Source organism: Lepisosteus platostomus, chromosome 11, assembly GCF_059453375.1.
Source record: "Lepisosteus platostomus isolate fLepPlt1 chromosome 11, fLepPlt1.hap1, whole genome shotgun sequence".
Classification (NCBI taxonomy): domain Eukaryota; kingdom Metazoa; phylum Chordata; class Actinopteri; order Semionotiformes; family Lepisosteidae; genus Lepisosteus; species Lepisosteus platostomus.
In genome coordinates this window covers 3,042,140-3,062,687 of record NC_142621.1, presented here as the reverse complement: position 1 = coordinate 3,062,687, position 20,548 = coordinate 3,042,140, and the positions used below count along the sequence as shown (strand labels likewise).

Here is a 20,548-nt window from a genome sequence, read left to right as displayed (position 1 = left end):
GTCCGCACAGGGCCTGGCATAACGGCGGCGAGAAGTGAAAAGGACCAACCTTCGCGCTGATCTGAGAGGTGAGAGTTTGGTTTGGTTTTTTGATGGCGGGGTGCGATGGTGATGAAGAGAGGGAAATAAAAACAAAAGAAAAAAAAAGAAAAAGACAAGGAGAAACACAGAGAGAGTAAAAACAGGCCAATTTTCGGCTTATCCACACTCGGAGAGAGCGAAGGACGTGATGGGAGACAAGAACACAGGAGAACACGTCACGCACAGAGGACAGAACATCCATCACAAGCCCATAGGCTCACTCAGACAAACGACTCACACACACCCAGCAGCCAACACTGAATAAAGATGGAATCTGGGAGACAGTGCAATGACACGCAGACTTCACAATGAACATAACACCAACCACAGGCAACCCAGACACTCATATTGTCCAATTACATCCTGTCCACTGGCTTCTTTGAAGCAAAGCTGCAGAACAGTCTGGATTTGAATACAGAAAACAGCGGACTTGGTTAGTCATGCGTTCATTCAAGGCAAGAAACTGAGTTTCCACCCACACTAGGCATACATTTCAGCTGCACTATCTCTTCAAAGAGAGAAAGGCATCCAGCTAAATGCATTTTCTCACAAAGATGTAGGTTTGTGCCTTTAAGGTAAAAACACACACAAACGCATGCAAGCAAAAATATTCTGAAGACACAGCAGCAGCAGTCAGGCTGCCAGATAAGGTACAAATCTTTAAAATTGTGTGTGAAATTCAAATGCAAACTCCAAGGTTAGAAGACTGCAAATAAGATGGATTGTTTTTTCAATAATCAGATACACTCATACTGCATAATGTGCACACCCAGAACACATGTACACACTCAGTGACTGGTATTTACACTCACGTAAAATATTTAACACAGACAAGTTAAAAGGACAGGTGGACACACAAGCAGGCAATGCACTTTAACACATCATAATCACTGTCACACATCCAGACTTGACAGGAAAACACAAACATGTGCTGACAACGGAGAACGTTCCTTCTTCACAGGATAAGCACAGACGCGTGCGCTCACACATACAGTCCTGCATATAGGAGCCTGCACTTTCCATGGCGAAGGAGCTCCTCTGTCAAAGAGCGTCGCACAGAATGAACACTGAGTATAATGAAACGATTTTAAGAAGAGAAAGAAGTGCTGAGAGTGGGCAAAAAGAAAGAGAATAACAAGAAATGAGACCAGTGAAGCGTCACAGAACCCCCCCCCCAGAACATTGGCCACACACGAAGATCGCAGAGGTGGGAGAGCCTTCTGAGACTACACCACGCAAAACCCACAAATCTCTTGTGTGACACGCACCTGGAGAAAGGGAGAGGTTAAACTAGCTCACGCGAAAGACCGCATGTTCCTAGACAACAAGGTGTTAAGGAAACAGGACAGATGATCCAGTCTTCTTCCACGGCTGCAGGAGGTAAAGATATTAATCAGGGTCCACGGCACAGAACAGAGTTCTATTGTTTCTATTGGGTCTAGTAAGCTGCACATGGACTGGTTTAAACCCCCTTTATTCTCATATATTGCACAACCAAAACCGATAACTCAGTACAATAAGCACCTTTCTTAGCTTTTCTCAGCATTGCAATGACAGTACACTGATTTACAGCCACTCAAACTGAGACAAAATGCAAGGCACTCCGACGCCTGAGCTGGGCATGATCTCTAAACAAAGGCCTCCTCTCTGCGCTGGAGTGCGTTCTCAAGGGTGGCCACGGGAAATATTGGTGGAGCTCTCAAAGGCAACTGTTCACTAGGTCTCGGTGAAGATAAAAAAGCACTTTAATTTTCATTCTCCAGAATAACTCGAAATATTTTTAAACAAAGTGCTAACTCTGACGAGAAAAACGAATAAAAAGAAACTGTCTCTGAAGACATGTGAAAGAGAGTTGGAAGCAAATGACCTACTGCAGGCAGGTTCACTTACAGCTGGAAAATGAACGGTGGTGGATTTGTCAACTTACACATAAGTTATACAAAGCACAAAGCCTGATTTACCTGAATCCCTTATGCTCAGGCCTGAAACCTCTCTTGTTTTAAAAGACAAGGACAGAGCCGTGCAAGAAGGCTGCGTTTCTCGAGACCCATTTGTGACCCGTTGTGAGGGTGAACATGAGCACAGCAACCTTTTCGGTGCCAACTTTGTTAATCAAGCCTGCCGAGCTTCAGTTCAATCAGTGCTGCAGCTCAACAAAAGAAAGTGCAAAAGACCGCTCCAGGCTTCTGTTCGTCCTTGGGCTTTAAAGTGAAACACGCTTCGCAAATGAACTGCAAATATTTGTGAAACAAAAATTTGCTTTTGCTAATTGTAAGACGTGTCTCTGCAATGTTAGCGGGATGATGAAATATCACAGTAAACCCATATTCCCCCATCTGGGGAATAACTAAGTGTTGCTTTGACAGTAGATGGGTAGGACTGAGTGAGGTGGGTTACTGCTCTGAGGGAGTTAGCTTTCTTGTTAAAACAGCTCCCAAACAGTACTACAATTACAATTTCAGGGAAACCCCAGGACTGAATAGAAAAAAAAACTGAGAAGCACTGTTAGGTTGATTATCAAACTAAGAAGTCCAGGAACTGACCCTATGTGGGTTCCAAGGTCAGGGTCAAGAGGCGAGCTTATGTCCAAAGCCAGAAGAATTTTAGTATCAAGCCACAGAAACACAATCCAAAATCCAAAAGCCAGGCAAGAATCCGGGTCCAGGAAGAATTCAGCAAAGGCCAGAACAAGAACTAGTTGAAAACAATATTAAACACAGCTTGCACAAAGAGCAGGATTTAAATAGGTCTGGGGAGGGACACTGGGGAGGCAGGGATTGGCTACTGCCGTCTGCTTGATCTGCGTATCTGCTGCACAGATAAATTAGGCACTACAGGTTGGGGTACCCTCTGGTGGTGGGATGCTGGAACAGTAACAAGCAGGCAATAAATTTTCCTCAGTCTGGATTTAAGAGTTTACTAACAGCTATCCGTTATCTTTGTATGAGATGCACAAAGATCCAGTAAAATTGACTATCAATTAACGTTTTTCACAGGATAAAGGCCGAACCAGATTTTTGCATTCATGTTTCAGTACCATGAAATACACTCAGAGGAGAGTGAAAACATTTGTACAGATTTTTCACCAAGAGATCAGTAGCAGGGTTCTTCCCCATACATGCAGCCTCCTGGGTTTTAAAGATTGAAAACGATAGCTATGAAACAGAAAAGAAAGTCGTGCTGAACCTCAGGTATCACTTAGGATTTAACTGGAGCAAGACAATCCCCCCAGTGCCCTTGGAGGCAGTAAGATGTGTTCTCGAAGCACTGCAATCCAAACATGCAGAGAGTACTTCAAGTGGCAAAACCAAGCAGTTGGCCCCACGTTTGCCATCTGTCATGCAAAGCGGCCCTATTGCAATGCCGCTGGAACTGTGAGTGTCCCCATCGCACACCACCTTTGACAAATGTTTTTTTTGCATTCTTTCAGGAACAAAATTCAGCGGAGAGAGAAAAAAAGACGATCTTTTCTCCCTTTAGGGCTAGCAGGCACAGAAACGAATTCCTGGGGTATTCTCTTGTAACTGATGGTCACACATTCATTACGCCTTTAAGTCACAGACTTCAACACCTCAGGCAAGACTGCTGAAAAAAATGTGACAAATTCTCTTCTATTTCTACACTGCACTCCTCATTAAAAGAAACTGTAAAGTGAACAAAACCCATTTTATACTGAAAGGGATGCTAGGGTAGGCTTTTTTTTTCCCAGGACACATCTTTGTCTCTTTCTGAATTTAAAAAACGATCAAAACACCATGCTAACCTCTTAAGGGGAATACTGAGTCTCGCTGTGAGATGCATATGAATAAGCCAGAGACATCTATCCTTACATTTTATACCTGGAACCTAGTATTCAGATAATGGGTATTATCATTAACTATGAGCTTATCACAAAATTATTCATAACCACAAATTTTCCTAGGTGCTTTAATAGCTATTTCTCCCTTAATGTTGTTGTAGGGTAAAAGCAGAACATCTTCATTTCATTGCTCAGTTATCAACAATTTCAAGTCGTTTAGAAGCTGACAGTTCTGCACCACCTGCCTTCAACGTTCAATTTATGTTCTAAAAGTATATAAGTATCCAAAAACAAATCTGATATTCTCATACAGAAACAATGACAAGGGGAAACTAAGAATGTAATGCTGGAAATTCGGGGAAGTTTTTTATTTAATGAAGTACTAAATGGATATAATTAAGTGTGATTAGTGCACTGTGTTTATCAATTATTTCTGTGTATGGTTATTTTCTAAGTGCTCCATTTTGAAGAACCAACCTCTTCTATGGCTTTGTGTGTTTACTGTGCAGCTGCCCTAGTGCTTGGTTAATCACTGACTATCACTCAGGGTAGAGACAATTATCTTCCATGACTGCGCCGGGGACTGATGCAAGATCCAGGTGCTCTCTGGCAGGTTGAGCAGGTGTTGTCCTGGGAGAGATCAGGTCATGTACTCTGCAGTATAGTCATGTTGAGCTCTCTTCAACATTCTCCCTTTGCTTCTTTGTTCTGACATTTCGAAAGTCGGTCAAGGGTCACAACTGCCCAGGAGTTTAAATCGATTTAGCATTTCTCCCCGTTTGCTTTTACTATTATCTTTTAAACGGATTGCTTTGCCACTTCTGATGCTGTGACATGAATTCTAGGCCTCCTAGCACCGAACACCTTAAATGACTGTAAGGAAGGATTACTTCTGTTTAAAAACTGGACAGCCTAGCTGCAATAGATATAAAATACGGGACAGGTAAGGCATTAAATTTGGGACATCAACATGGGTAACATAAACCACATACTCAAAAGACCCCTTGTGAAGTCATCCGGTGATCCACTTGCTTCATCAACAACCCATCGTTCTTAAAGTTTGAAACTTTCACCAGCAATTTTCATGCCTGCCACAGGGTCCTAAACCATTTTCAGAGTCCCCAGCTTAAACATCATTTGGCCGGCTATAAGTACAATTCTAGTACTAACAAGTACAATTAAAAATAAGTTGTCATATTAACTCCAGACTTAACTAGTATCATTCGAGTAAGCACGCCGCTATTATCCAATGTTGTTATTGTTGTTCCTGCTTTAGATCTTGGCCTCTCGCAGTGGCAGAAAAGGACTTGGCTGGTTGTTCTCGCTGAGGTTAAACACATTCCTTCCCCTGGATTCACGGGATCTCCCTTCCTGTCTTCATACCAAGTCCATGGACTTTGGGGTGGTGCAGCACTTTGTCAAGGCCTTATTATATACGTTGCCTCCATCATAGCTGTCCATATACATTTTTGGGAGAGGAAACTTGCAGGGTGTATACTCTGTTGTAGGGGTTTGCAGTTTTAGGGCAAATTATGTTTTTTTAATTAAAAATAAATTAACCGAGGCACAAAAACACAAACTTTGTAAAAGCACCTCCATCTGACGGACAGCGGAGACCGGCTGCTTCTCGTCCAGTCCATGTTGGGATGCTGTGCGAAACGGTCACTGTGCTGTGTCATTTATTGGGGATCTGGCAGTCGAAGCTTGGCAGCAGGCAGGTCTCCACTGCAGAGCTGTCTCTGTATGCTGACTTTTACTTAGCCAATACCAGGAGCAACACAAAAACCTCTCCTACAGCTGGTGGCACTCTACAGAGTTCGGAGTTATTTTTTTACCTTGAACTAAAACTGCGAGCATCATCAGATCTGCTACTGTGCTCTTATCACATGAAGAGCTGCTCAAATGAATATCAAGCCCTGATTTGAATAAATGCTTCTGGTTACTCCACAAACCAGAAAAAATAATCTGTTTTCGAAGGGGAACAATACGGATTATACGGGAAGCATGTTTATACATGCGTTTAATAACATTCATTCATTACATTCAGAGATACAGGACTATGAAAAAAAACAAATGGAATTTATTTCAGATTCAGTGACTTAATTTCAGATTTTTTCATGAATATTGTTTATACTTTAGAAACACAATATTTGGATTAACTGTGACTGCGCTTCCAAGTAAAACATCTCTCTGTGATTCGTCTACATTTTCTAGATAAAATCTGGGCAAATAAGAAGAGAAATACTGGTCATTGACCTGCAAGTGTAGCCATAAAGGTGCCATGTTGAATCTCCTTCAGGAAATAACTTGTCTTGCAAATTGCATATACTAGATACAAATCTAATATTAAACTTTCCAAATTTCTGAACAACGCCATCTTACAGAGGAACAAAAGCGGATAAGTTCTGTCAGTAATTCTAGCTTTAACTGCTTGAATTTATTTGAATTTCAACTTCTATTTTTAATTCATTGAACATACAACAGCATGGGAGATAATGCTGCAGATAATGTCATAAAGTTAAGAAACGTTTCTTAGAAGAATGCTCTCTTGCAGGAAATCAATCAGTGATGTTGATCGAACACTACACACTAATTACCTCTCTGGCAAAGAAAGTGTGTGACTTGGCTCCGTTTACTGACTGCTGTGCTCCTTGCTACAGTAAACTTGAAAAGAGACAGGCCTGCTTATTACAAACACTCGATCCTAATTGTTTTTCAAAATATATGATACAAAAGGTGGATAACAGCTCATAACAAAAGGCATACAAGTACAGAGCCCTCAGTGGCATACACTGTGGACAGTAGCATACTGTATGTATATGAAGGGACTTCTTAAAGAGGCAGAGGTTACTTAATATTTTTATAATCAGTGCAGTTAAAGTTAAACCAACAAGAAACTCTGTTGGTCTTTGGGGTGACTGGAAAAGGGTAACAGCTGAGGGTCCTATCACCCTTCTCAATTATTAACATAAATAATTATGCCTCCGTTGTGCACTAGATTACTTTTATGTACAACAGCATTTAACTTGATGATTTCCTGGAGCCGACAGGCTGTGCCTCTCACTGTTTGCAGTGACCTGGAATATAAAGGTTTGTTGCCTGGCCCCCAAAAAAGCACGAGTCCTGCTGTATAATAAAATAGAAAGACACTGCAAGAAGTGACAACTGGGTTTCTTCTACTTGCCACTTAAGACTGGAATTATTCTGTTTCTTCTGATGCCTGACCCCCTACTGCGTTTACATGGAGGTCACTGGGAAAAGCGAGGCTGTAGACAGAACAGCACGGAGATGGTATTTCATTTAAGTGCTTTTCAAAACGGTGACTAGCATGTGTGTTACAGTTGCCTTTGAGAACAGAGAGCTGGGAACGTTCTAAAATCACCTTTCTAGTGACTGGTAAGTGAATTATCAAATTTTGCACTCGCTGTGACAATTTCTCTTTTCTTTCATAACTGGTATCTCCTTTCCTTCCTGCAAAACATCCCTTGCAACTGTTCTTATTAAGTTCACCCCCCAGACAGTGTCTGTTCCCACATCGCGGCTGGGAAAGACCACTGCCAAGCATCGGGTACCATTCAAGTCAGAGAGCATGAAAGGAAAATTCTGTAAATCTGCAAAACTCAGGAGCTTTGAAACCCCATATTACTTTCTCATATGTTAAGATTCAAAACTGTGTCTTCCAACAACAAAAGAAAAAAAGGCTGGTGTAGAGCAAAAAGCTACAGCTCCTTGTCCGTGCAGTGCAGAGATGTACACAACAATTGAAGAATTACAATGCAAGGCAACCTAAGCATGACAAAAAAACATTAAATAAATGTGCAGTTTTTTTTTCAGTTTTGCGAGACACTTGCTGCTGAAATGACGGACCACCACACAGCACGGTGTTACGAGTGACCAGTCTGCAAAACTCCCGTTGAAAGGAGAAAGAAAAAAAAGGGGGTTAGTGCTCCTTACCCACGTGTGTAAAACCCTTGGGGCCACCGATCACGCGTACACACAATATTATTCTACACAAAATCACCTGCAGGCGAAAGAGGACCCCGTAAGGGGGGGAAGTGACGCGTCTGTGGGAGACGCCCGTAAAACCCGACCCGCCTCCGGGTGGCGCTCGGAGGTGGCGCGGCTCTTACCTCGCACGTAGAGGTTGGCGGGGGCGGAGTAGCGTGTACCCGCGCTGTTGGTGGCCACGCACTCGTACTTCCCTTGGTCGGACTCCTCGCTGTTCTCGATCTGCAGGGCTCCTGCGCACAGCAGAAAAGCGGAGGGGGAGAGAGTGTTACGGCCCCGCAAGGGGAGTACCGACACAGAGCAGCACACGGAGCGAGCGAGCAGAGGGTGGTGAAGCTGCCCCTTCCCCCCGAGCTCGTGAGGTCAGAGAAGCAGCACCGTGGCTGTAGGCAGGTGCTGTTCCCCAGCTCTGCAAGGGAAGCCCACTACAAGCCGAAAAAATTAAACAACAAAGGGAACACTTTGAGGGTACCCCCTAAGGGTACAGTAGGATGTGTTAATAGCCCTAAAGAATGTGTTTATTTTGCGAGGTTTCAAAGTGCCAAGCCCCTCAATCAATGATGCAGCAAACAGTTCACTACTCCACTGGAACAAAAAAAAAGTGTTTACTCTTGGAAACAACACCGCTGCATAGCGTTAGAAAGCAAGCAGTAAGAACTTGCAGAACAGCTGATGAAGCAGGCTGCATATACTAACAGACCAGGATTATTTTATTAGATTGCACAACCGCAGAAAGAAGCGTCTGAGTACTAAATCATGTCTGTGCTTTACAGCCCTTAAATCAACAGAACATTAAAAAAAAATCTCACATAAGGGACACGTGCAAGACAGGGAAATGAATTCATATCCAACACATTTCACAGCAACTGGAAGAGTGTTTTCTGCCTGACCTTTGAGGATATGATATCTATGTACCAGAGGAGGCTCTGTATGCAATTAATCCTCACTCAGTTCTTGGCAGTCAAAACAGTCTCTTCTTTTCAGACTAAAACGAAGGACGGCATTGTGCCTTATAAATGGGCAGATTTGCTTTTGCTGTTGTATGGCACAATTCATTGTTCAAAGTTGTCAGAGGTGTGCAATGTGAAGAATTGGCTCCAAGGGTTTAAAGAAGTGTTTGCTGCATGCTCTGTAATTTCCCAGTTATTTTACATGTTGACTGCTGTGCCATATGGCTGAAATATCATTCCAATAGCCATTAGCAGGTGGCCATTGGGATATGAAGGCAAACAAAACTTGTGATACAAGTCTCTAAGACAGGGGGAAAAAAAATAGAAAAGCACTTTACAAAAACAGAACTCATGTTTACTAAGGGCACACTGGGAATAAGTTAATAATTAATAAATGAAAATTAACCTTCCCTTTTTGCACAGAGTTAAATGACCTGAAATCAGAGGGCAAGATTGATCCTACCGGTATTGTAGGAAACAAATTACCAAAATGCAACACAATTAACTCTAACTACGAGGGGGCTAATTAGCTAGATTAGCACAGGAAAACTGTATAGGAATTAGCTGCTTCTACTAACCCCATTTCTGGTAGCGACATGCTATTGTTCTTGCTCTGTAAAGCTTATTTGAAGGACAGCCAAGCCCTACTGCAGAGAATGGGCTTCCCAGCTATCTCTGAGCCCCACTCTCCATAACCCCTTCAGCAAAGCGGGAGCAGCTCCATATCGAGCAGGCTGCTATTTATCAAGAGAAGGAATACATAAAAACAAATAACACTCGCTCCACGAACAGCGAGTAAGTGTAGCAAAGCCAAACCTGCCAGATAGACAGGCAGCAAATTGCCAATCAATTGGGAGAATTGTGCAGTGTTGGTAGCTTTCTTTTTAAGGTGGTTGGGCTGGCCAAACAAAGATACAGGGTTTTTTTTTTCTTTAAATACATGAGAACTAATATACCGGCTTCATCGGCAAAATAGTTTAAATGGCTCACACCACGATCTGGGCAACACGAAAGATTTTCAAGGACAGAAGACAAAACATTCTCCACATAATCAGTTATGACAACTTACCTTTTGATTCCTTTGGTACCGTGTAAAACATTGACTGAACGTCTTAACATTTCTTCATTCACCTTTGACAATACGGATAATTGATTCTTCTTTTTTTTTTAAGAGACATATAACACAACTTTTGACGGACAGCTTTGGACACTACTATCCTGCTCTAGCAGTTATGCAGTTATGCATTTGCTGTAGAGCACTGCATGAAAGATGACACTTCATATATATTTTTACAGAAAAACAGTAAGCAGGCATGCAGTTTATACACAGTGAAGCACATTACAAAAATATATATTTAAATATATTTCAGAAGGATTCTAGAATGTGTTGTGAAATGAATGACTTCATTACAAGAATGCTCATTGCGGACAGAAAAAAATTAAATAAAATGGATGCATGACAACATCCAAGATGGATCTGGTGCAGTGAGCCATCATCGCTATCTGATCAAAGCGCTCTGTTATCCATAACCTGACAGGCTCAAAACCAGGAGATCCGATAAGTATCTTCCATCTTCGGGGAAAATTGAGACAACAGTTGTGTCCTGTATGGTATTACACCCATACACTCATGTACGTGCGCACACACTCAGCGTACACCCTCTCTCCTACCTTTCTTCTAGCGATTCGGTGCGTTTTCTGAAGTACAGGGAAACTCATTAGTAAGACAGTACACTCTGCCTGTTAACAGGGGATCGGACGTCTATGATCAGCCAGCTTTAGTTTAAACTGTAGCCAAAGCAAGTTCCAACAAACAAAACAAGGTTAAGAACCCCTTCCCTGGAGTTCCTGCTTGCAGAGGTTCTTTTGTAGTTTTAATCTGGCTTTTGGATTTAGCACACAAGCTCACTGTGAGAAGCCTTGACATTGACACTGAAGATCCAAGGGATGAAAACAATCAACCCATTCATTGTATCTAGTTCCTGACACTTCTCATTTTTTTCCAGCTACCTCACAGCACCAGAACCCAGTCCACGGGCAAGCTCCACAGGAATGCGGACATGTTTGTTTCGCTTCCCAAGGAGTGATTCACGAGGTGTTGAAGAATGACAGCGTTTCGGTCAATGTATACTTTTTTCCCCATTTGAGAAACATAAATTAGTATGTAAAGGGGATAAACAACAGGTACAAATCCACTGCCCGCATTCACTGGTATTCTTTAAAAGCAAAGAGACTTTTTACAGACCTTTACTGGGCTGACAGCATTGTCTCTTGCTCCATTTTGGCAGACACAGCATGAGGTCCTGTGTGCGCACAATTAGGAGACAGCCAGAAGTCCTGATTCCCCTTGTTAACTTCTGTTTCATTCTGGGAAGAACCAGGCTTTTGTATGAGAAGTATAATAGCATTATTGGACATCCAGACATTTTTGAGGCTGAGGTCACTAGTGATCAGTGCCTAGTGGCAAGTCTACCATCAGGCCTTCAGACTCACCAAGCCATAGTTTATCCCCGTTTCTATAGTGATCAGTAGACAAGATTACGTGGCTCCCCCTGGAGGGAGGGCTAGTCCGTTGCAGGGAGATTGTACACATTTATACAGCTGGATGCACTGATGTACAATCTGAGAATAGAACCGCACTCCAGGGTACAACAGCGGACTGCAGTAGGGTCTTGAACCCACCACCTCTTAGGGAGGAGGTCCAGAGCCCTAACCACTGCTGCCGCCTCGTCAATAATCAGCCCTCCCTCCACTCTGAATCAGACGCCTGTTTCCAGCTGTGTCGATCATATCAACTCTTCTGCGAAGAGAGCAATTCCAGCCTCAAAGCAACAGCTTATGAAAAACAGATTTTAAAAGAATAGCCAAGACTTTTTTTTTGTTTGGTCTACAAATTAAAACACAGCTTCTACTTGTCCTGCTCCCCTTCCGAAGAGGTTAATTTGCACAGCACACTTCCTGCGAGACAGAAGCCAAGGCTCTACATGGTACTTTGCATCAAGACCGATTTCCTGTTGAGTAATCCCTTTACAAAGCAACATTTCAAATGAATGGTTTTAACAAGGTCTGATTTTCTTTTTGCTCAATGCCTTGTTTATGTTTTTGTTTTTGAAAAAAGAAAACTAAAACAAAACAGAACAACTGGATATGTGCTGAAGCAGGGAGGTGTTAGGGCCGAGAGAAAGCCAGAAATGGGAACAGTGAAGAGAGGAGAAGGGGGATGGAGTGAGTTGACAATTCAGGGCACTTCAGCATTCTTACCTCTGATTGGTGTACCACCTGGTGAGGTAATTTGAATGCAAATAAGATTAGAGAGAAGCGTTAGTAAAAAGAGAGGAAAGACAGAAGAACAACAAAAGAAGGAGACTAGTTTTGAATACTTTTCTACGTCTTAAGCGAAAAAACAAATTACAAAGAGAGGCTGATGCTCAGCAACAAGTTAAGAGTGACATCCCTCAGAGGTTAGTAAAGTGTTCTGGGACAGTGTTCCCAAGGGAGAGTTGGGGTGGGGTCTCAGTGTGGTCTTCTTAGAGGCTAGGCTAGGGAATGCTCAGTACAAGAGAGTGAGTGATAGCCCACATGTTCATGCTTTTTTTCCCCAAAAAAAATATCCTGTCAATTAACAGGCTCTTCCTTTATCCTCGGCTATCTGAGGTGTGCTTAATCAAGTCTCTGTCAAGTTACCAGAAAAAAATCAGAGCCCCTAATTGGGCAGGCTGCTAACACTGACAGTTGACCACGGAAACAAGAAAAAAGGAAAAGGCACATGTTTTTACTGAATAATGAAAGACCTTACTCTCTCAGAAGCCCGGATCGTTAGCAGACTAACGAAATTTGAGGCCCACCATTTAATTTGTCAGCATTCTGTTAATATCCAAACCATGAATTAATGAGTTTGGAAACATTTTTAGATATAAGCAATAGCTTTCAACTAACTGACATACTTTCAAACCGAAAAAGGTCAACAGAGTACAACTCCATTTCAATTCTCTACTACGTCCCTCAAACATGTTTTTCAAGTTGTTAGTAAAGGGAAACTTAAGCATATCCAGTCATATGTAGCAGGATAGGGGGATGTGTTGGTGACTATACAGACAGAGAGGTCTGAATAATGCACCAATCACTTGCCACCCAGTTATAGGAATAGAAGAGCATAAGAAAGGGGGTTGAGAAAGGCAGACGTCTTTCAGCTGTGTGGCTTGTGGGCTGCGCAAGACACAGCAGCTCACGGGACATTTTGTGCACTCCGAGAGTTGTCAGAAAGACCCCCAGTATCTTCCAGAGAACCCCCAAATCCAGACACCCTCTCTTGAGATAATCCACGCCAGGGTGTAGCAAGTTGTTTTACCTCCCTGTGCAACAGAAGATCTTTTTAAACAGGCTTGAATGCAATAGGTTTCAATTTAAAAAAAAACAGCAACTCTGTAAATTACTACATTTCCATAAAATCCCATATAGCATGTTCTTAAAACATTCAAGCGACTTGTTGGGGGGGTTTAAAATGCATTGAGAAGAAGGTAGTGTCATTTTCCACAGGTGCACTTATGTCTTGGAGGCTTTCATTGCAGCAATGCTCAAAATCCATCAATAGAAAACAAGACATCTGATTGAGGCCTCTCCTTTCATACAGGTTCTTCTGACTCTATCTGACTTCCTATTTGCAGTGAATGCAAGTGCCTGCTTCTTCCATCTGAAGTGCTAAACCTCCTGCTGCCTAATAAGAGCACTGCACTTCTCGTACCTGCTTTGCCATCTTTGATCAAGAAAACCTGGTCCTAATGCAGACCTTTTTTAAATGAAAAGATACATTAGTTTGAGCATTTATCACCCTGCTGTTCTGCTTATTGCTGTTTTCATACAGGGCTGTTTGCTGTAAAGAAGACAAGAATCTTGAAACTGCAAATAAATTGCAAGGCTAAACAGTTCAATAACTTCCTCTGGTGACTGCAACAACAGTCTGGTTGGTATCGGGGTGTATCCTAGGACAAACACATTTAGAGATTCTAATTCCTATGTTTTTATCACTGGGGTACAGGTAACATTAATCTGTACAGAAATGGTAATCTCTTTCCTCTGCTTTTCATCCTCCCTGACTGAACCCAGGGCAGCAGAGAGCTGTGTGTATTTACCAGGCAGCCTTCACCGTAAGCAATCGATAGCAACAGGGAGCAGAGCCTGTGCTTCAATAATATAAGCTGTAACTACTCCTTTCTTTTGTTTTAAAGGGCTTAAGCTTGGGTTTAACACAAAGAATACAAAGAAAATTTCTAGATGAGCACAAAAAGGTCAATTCAAAATCAAAAGGGACTTTAATTGCACATTGAAAAAAAGAGTTCTACTTTGATATTTAGTATTTAACAAAAGACAGCCTGAAAACAAATTCAAACAATATATACAAATCTGATACATGTCTAATTTACTTATAGAATACGGACGTTTTACGTCAGTCACTAATTGTTGTATTCATGCAAATAAGGTCCTCAAGAGAATAATGCATGTTTTTAAAATGCCTTGCTCCAAATAAGGCATGCATCTGCAAATGCACAGCAGGAGGGGAAATCTCTGAAGATAGTGAAGCTGCAAATTAGGAGTGCTGTGCTGTAGTAATAGCAATAAAATCTGAGTTCATCTGAAACAACTATCACTGCAGCTGGAAGAATGGGCCTGTGGCCTTGCACAGCTGAAGAGGCTGAGGACATCAAAAGATAGATTTATCATGAAGAGCTTTCATTCTTTTTTTTTCTACTTTTCCTCTGAAAAACATTGGCATTTCTTTAAAGGCTTGGAGAAAGCCTACTGGTTAGAAGCACCCTGTCAGATTGTCTTTAAATCTTAACCATATGGCACTTAAAACACTCAGCCTTCTGTCTGGCAGAGGATGACTAATCAAGCGAGGTCTGTCCAAAGAGAGGTTTTAAAAGATCCTGGTTTACACCTGGCAGGAGTGTACAGGGGACTCGCAGGTATTGCAGATTCACTGTCCTGGACCCAGATTGCTTTTTTTGTGATCATCATTAAAGGGGTGAAGGCAGAAACCAGAGAGTTCTGAACAGAGAAAAGAACAAGCTCCAGAGAGGATCACTGTCACCTTAGCTATCAGCAGACAAAATAAGACCGTTTTTTTTTCTTTCTTTCATAGAGGGGTGCTCTCTGAAAGGCCCACGTTCCTTTTCCTCTCAAAACAAGCGTCACCCTTTTCTGTAATGATCAGCAGGGCACTGTACTAGGTGCGTAGACATCTTCAAGGCCACGCAGAAGTCGTGCAGTGTTATTCAGCCGCACAACTGCGCGACATAATTAGCGCAGTTAAAAGGTCTGCAGGCAAATTCAAACGGAACACCCATTTGCCTCAAGGATCAGGTTTAGTGCTTACTAACATTTCTTACAATTATTTTTTGCATGGATTTAATGTGTATAGAGAGAGAGCGTGTGTGGTGATCTTTTTACCTGAGCGCAGCTGTTTGATTCTCCCATTGCTGCCAGCTATGTCTACGGGCAGGAAGTCTTTAAACCAGGAGATTTCGGGGTCAGGGTTCCCACTGGCGGCGCACAGCATGGTGGCTGTCCGCGTCCTCTCTACCACCTTCAGCTGAGGACCCATGTCAATGGTGGGGAACCCGTGAGGTATCTGGTTCTCTGCAAAACAAAAACATGGAAGCCTGTTAGCCTTTGCTCCTGGGCCTTTCTGCGCGGGGAGGTGCTGGAATAAAGACCCGGCCGGTAAATGAGATGTCAGGAGTGTGACCCCCGCCGACCCTGCCGCTGCACAGTTTAGCCAGATCTGCAATTGCAAACACGGAGGCAGGGTATGTTGAATCACCTGTGTGCTCTAGCTTACAACAAAGTCATGGTAAAGACGAGCCTCAGTATATACTGTACATGTGTCTAACAAGTGAACAAGCAGCAGATGATTCCAGGTGAGCCAATGCATTAGTCTTAAAAAGCAATTTTAGATATTAGACATGTCTCAAGAATGGCCCAAAGCCGACAAATATCACTTGTTTACTCAAGACTATTAGATTTTGAAATGTCATCCACATACACTTATCTCAGCAACAGGCTTCTTGCCACAAAAGCTCCTGCAATTTCCCTTATGCTGTGCATTACCATCCTACCTGAATTACAAGTTCTAAGTGCAGTAAAAGCCACCTCTCAAGTATATAGAAGGAAAATGAAGTCAGAGCCATGAATGCCTGCCATGTTGGTCTTAACTCTGTGCTGAGCCAGACAGGGAATCGGAAATCTGACATCCTGATGAAACCACCCAGACTGTTTCTTATGAACCCAGATCTTGAAATAAGTACAAGCAAATGTTGACACTTTTAACAGCCTATATACCACTGAAGCCATTGAAAAGGCAAGGTGAAAGATCAAGTAATCGCTAAAATACAAAAGAGAAGCCTGTACATTCAACAGTGTTGGTGCCTACGTGTGTACCCTTTGTAATGAAAGCACAATAATTTAACGAGAGCGTTTTTTCTTTGTCCTTGTACATAACACGTTCATTGACGAATCAGTGTTACCTGAACACTGGATATATAATGACACAATCCTAACACAGTATATGCTGTACATATCATAAAAGGGAATAGGAAGGAATCGAAGAGAAAAGGAATCTAATACTAATGAAAGCCAGCACACTTGTTCGAAGACAACTGGATTCAGGGAAGCAATGACACTCCAAATTGTAGTCCTGTCAATACAAATCCCTTGTGCTCTAGTGATGCACAAGTACAGGCCCTTCATTACTGTATGTATATGAGTGATTGTTTCCTCATGTCTGGTTTCCAGAGAGTGTTGATACCAGACACGATAAGTTCTACGTCAAGACAGGTTTAAAATTACCATGAAAATAATGAGGAGCACTGACGGTGATAGACTTGTAACACATCCAAGACGAGACAAGTATGTTTACAAAACTATTTCTCAGGGGTACAAAGAGTCTGTGACGTATAAGATATGAGGTGTGCTGAATCACAAATCTAAAATAATAATGAAAGGGCTGGAACACACTGAGACTGTGAGGTAAAAGTTTGCTAAATAATTTCACTACACACCAGCCCACCGTACACGAACCACAATGAAAAAGTGATGCAGGACATAAATGGGTGATGTAAGCAAATGGAAACGGTGACAGCGATAGACTGTTGAGGCCTATTATGCTGAAAATGTTCCATAATCCATGTGAAGGGAAGGGAATATTGCAGTATTAGATATCGGTGTAGAAATGAAAAATGCTCTTGCTTATTTGTACACTTCTGGTAGAGGTCACGTCGGCCTCACAGTCACGGGAAAAATCCTTTTATCCTGTCCTTTTCTTTTGTATGGCAGTTGGGAGCATTCTGCAATTACAGGGCCATCTGAACAGAGGCGAATGACCCAGTTAATTGTCCTAACCGAGTCAGGCTATCACCTCCGGGTCACTGCAATTTCCAAGCACAATCACAACACTGTGAAGCCACTGCCACCTTCATCCGCTGTTTATACCCAGCACATTTAGAAGGAAAGAGAGAGGAATCAAAAGCACATCGTCTTGCAGTCTGGAGCAGCCTACAAATTATGACAAGCTCCTTATCAGCGACGTGACTTTAATTAGCCACATTGTCAAAGCAAATCCAGCTTCAAATGCTCTGAGCCGGCAATCTTAGGATTTTCAATTTAATTTATCTTCTTCTCATAATAAATAATTAACCAGCTAAAATAATTAAAACAAATATATACACACACACACACACACACACACACACACACACACACACACACACACACACACACACGAGGTGCTGCAAATGAAAGGAAGCCAGCAGTCGTGGGGAATGAAGTGGTACCTCCTGGAGATCTTATTTAGATTGCAGTCACCCACGCTCCGAGTGGCGGTGATGGAGAAAGAGGAGGACATTCATCTGCGTTCAGAATTCTCCAGCGTGTCTCCAGTTTAACCCAGGGTCACAGCCCAGTGCGCTGCTCCTCCGCTGACGGATGACTGGATTCTGCAGCCGTCCGCAAGTGCACCAGCAGGGCTGGGTGTGGGGGGCTCGGCGCCGGCCTGGCGAAAAACTCATTTTGCATCGGTTGCTCTTCCCCATTGATCTAGCCCGGCCGGCACGGCGCAGCAACCAGAGCAAAAACACCTCGCACGCACACACACAGACAAAATAAAAAATGAGATCTGCCCGTTAGGTGCAGTCATCAAAGTGACGGGGCATGAGGTGCTCTGAAGACTCCCCTGCTTCAGTACATTCAGACAAAACACTTGGTTTGCTCTTCAACAGCAACAGCCCAAATCACGAGGAAAGGAAAAGTTCAAAGGAACCTGCAAAAAAAAAAAAAAAAAAAAAGGTCCGCGATGAACCGGAGCCGCATGCGGGGTGCAGTCCTGCCTCGCCCCCTGTACAGTACTTCTGGGATGGGCTTCGGGTCTCTAGTCGGGAATAAGTGTCTGCCAGACAGTATGGATGCCGTAAAAACGATGGGCTCAGTTTGATTCTTTGTGTGGCAGTGCCTTAACTGCAGTATCCCTGGGAATCGATACCAACAATTACCCAGTAATACAATAGTGTTAGGAATCTTAGAACAGTCAGGGGGGCTCGCAGACGTTCACAACAGCACCGTTCCTAGAGACCTCAATGAGAAGTGGAACAGTGCATGAGGCGCTCGGCTCACGCTGCTCAGAGAGCACCTGCCACCACTGTAACCTTCCAGTTTTAAGCAAAGGGGGGAGCTGAGGGTGATTTAATTTGAATCTAAGATGGCAATACGCTCTCCAGTGGCCATTCCTCAACACCGCTCTTGCAACGCAGCATAGTCAGCCTTGATTTATTTAGCCAAGGTGACACCTTTCACTCTGGAAAAGCAAGCCAGGTAACCATGGCAACTGCACTGCTAGGGGAAAAGATGGAGGGAAGTTTAAGCACCAGATAAGTGATGTTGAAGGTGCCTGAGCACACCCCTTATTGTTTTTTTTTTTCTGCATGCCCCACACGTAGATCATTCTAATACTAGATGATGCTACACTGACAGTTTTTAAAGGAAGAGTAGCAGTTTGCATAAAAGCCTTTAAGGTAAATGGCTTATACTAAACACTCCCGGTACCTTCCAAAGTCTGCGAAATCAGGCAATGACAGGCAAGCATTTAAAGATATATGATCGTTTTGCACTTGCTTAATCAGTGAATACTAATAAGATGACATTGCCCTCTTTTCCCATTCCCTGCATGACACCACAGCTTTAACCCATAAAAAATGAAAGCTACCCAAAAGTGAGTCAAATGATCAGACCCCCAGTGAGGTCCAGAGTAACGAATAGTGTTTGAAGTTGTCCTGCTACGAGTCCCCCACCCTTCTATCTGTGCACAACTGTGTTTGCCACTGCAGCTCATCATCACTGGCACACAGCAGCTAAACCCAGAAAAAGCTCAGCTTCCTGTAGAACTCACACAGGTGGAAGAAATCTGACATCTTAAGTACAGTGAAACTATAGATGAGGGCAAGAGCAGAGTAAAACAGGGGATTCTCCCAGGTTTTATGCTTCACTGAGCATTTAAAAGGTGGTGTGTCGATGTGGGACCTTGGAAAAAGGTATCAAAGACAGCAAAATCAACACGTTTACCTAAATCCTCCTGTGAGAGATTCTTAATTGTCTGGACTGCCCTACAGACAGTGCCTGCGTCTTTCACAAGCTTGTCCCTGGAGCTGCCTAGGCAGAACAGGTGGAGTAATCTTCCACAGGGTTTCAGCAAGACCATCTTTCACCATTTCTGCGCGTGTTGCTGAGGCTGCCTAGTGGTCTGCGAGGGGGATTCTGAGGTAGTGTTTGCAAGACTGCTTATTCTATATTGCAGTCACATTGCAAGCATTCCAGGACGCAGTAATAACACCCAGAGAGAGCAGAGCAGAGATCTCCTGGGGAGTTATTACATGAGCCTGTGGTTGTACTGTATCGATACAGCAATCAGATGATAATTTAAAACTCTAGTTGCGTAGCTGTTTGAGATTTTCCGGGCTTTTTTTTCCAAGGAGTGAGCTCTAACAGTAGGAGTACCATTTTTTTAAAAAAAAAGGTGTGCTGTACATTTAATTAAGCGCCACAATAACCTCTTTTGCTGTAAATGCTAAGACCACTTTGTGCTGCTCTTCTCCATTCACAGACAACGCAGTACAGGCGGACAATCTGTTAAAGTAAACGTCTCCTTTTTTATTTCAGAATTGTTTTTTATTATTCACAGTCATATTTTTGTCCTGTTTTCTTCTCCACTGAATAGCATTTCTGTTCTCGAGGCAGACCAGCCTCTTTCACGTGTAAATAAACCCGAAGGAGTGCCATGATGCACAGTTGGGCCGTTAGATTCCTTACAGTTTTATTCAACAGGGGACAATGGCTCCCGCAGGGTCACCCAGGTGCGGCTGCACTGGTGGTTGATGGCGTTTCCCTCCTGTATTTGAAAGTGCTTTTGAGATCTTTTGGGATGAAAATCTATACAAATTCAAGGCTTTATTATTACTATTCTCCATGAGGAAACCAAGCAGCATCAATGGGATTGAAATGTGATTTGACTAACACAGCTCGAGAACTGTCACTTTGTTACAAATGTGGACTACTTTCTGTTGTTTCGTCTCTAAACCCTGTAGGAGGCAAGGGTTAAACAAGTCACGGCATTCAACTGCCACTTAAATATTTTAAAAGGAGAGAAAACAGAGAAGAAATTTGATGG

General features: G+C 42.8%; 1 protein-coding gene across 12 annotated transcripts in view; it reads right to left on the bottom strand.

Moving 5' to 3' along the window:
* LOC148651763 (receptor-type tyrosine-protein phosphatase F) overlaps window positions 1–20,548 on the bottom strand; it is a 222,607-nt gene that overhangs the window by 75,790 nt on the left and 126,269 nt on the right. For 8 of the 12 annotated variants that reach the window (XM_088597854.1, XM_088597859.1, XM_088597861.1 and 5 more), the window contains exons 5-7: window positions 15,286–15,474; window positions 12,100–12,117; window positions 8,011–8,121 (exon numbers count right to left, since the gene is read on the bottom strand). In XM_088597854.1, coding sequence (XP_088453980.1) covers window positions 8,011–8,121; window positions 12,100–12,117; window positions 15,286–15,474 — 318 coding nt within the window. The remainder of the gene's footprint in view (window positions 1–8,010; window positions 8,122–12,099; window positions 12,118–15,285; window positions 15,475–20,548) is intronic. The other 4 variants (XM_088597858.1, XM_088597863.1, XM_088597864.1 and 1 more) reach the window with 1 other exon arrangement.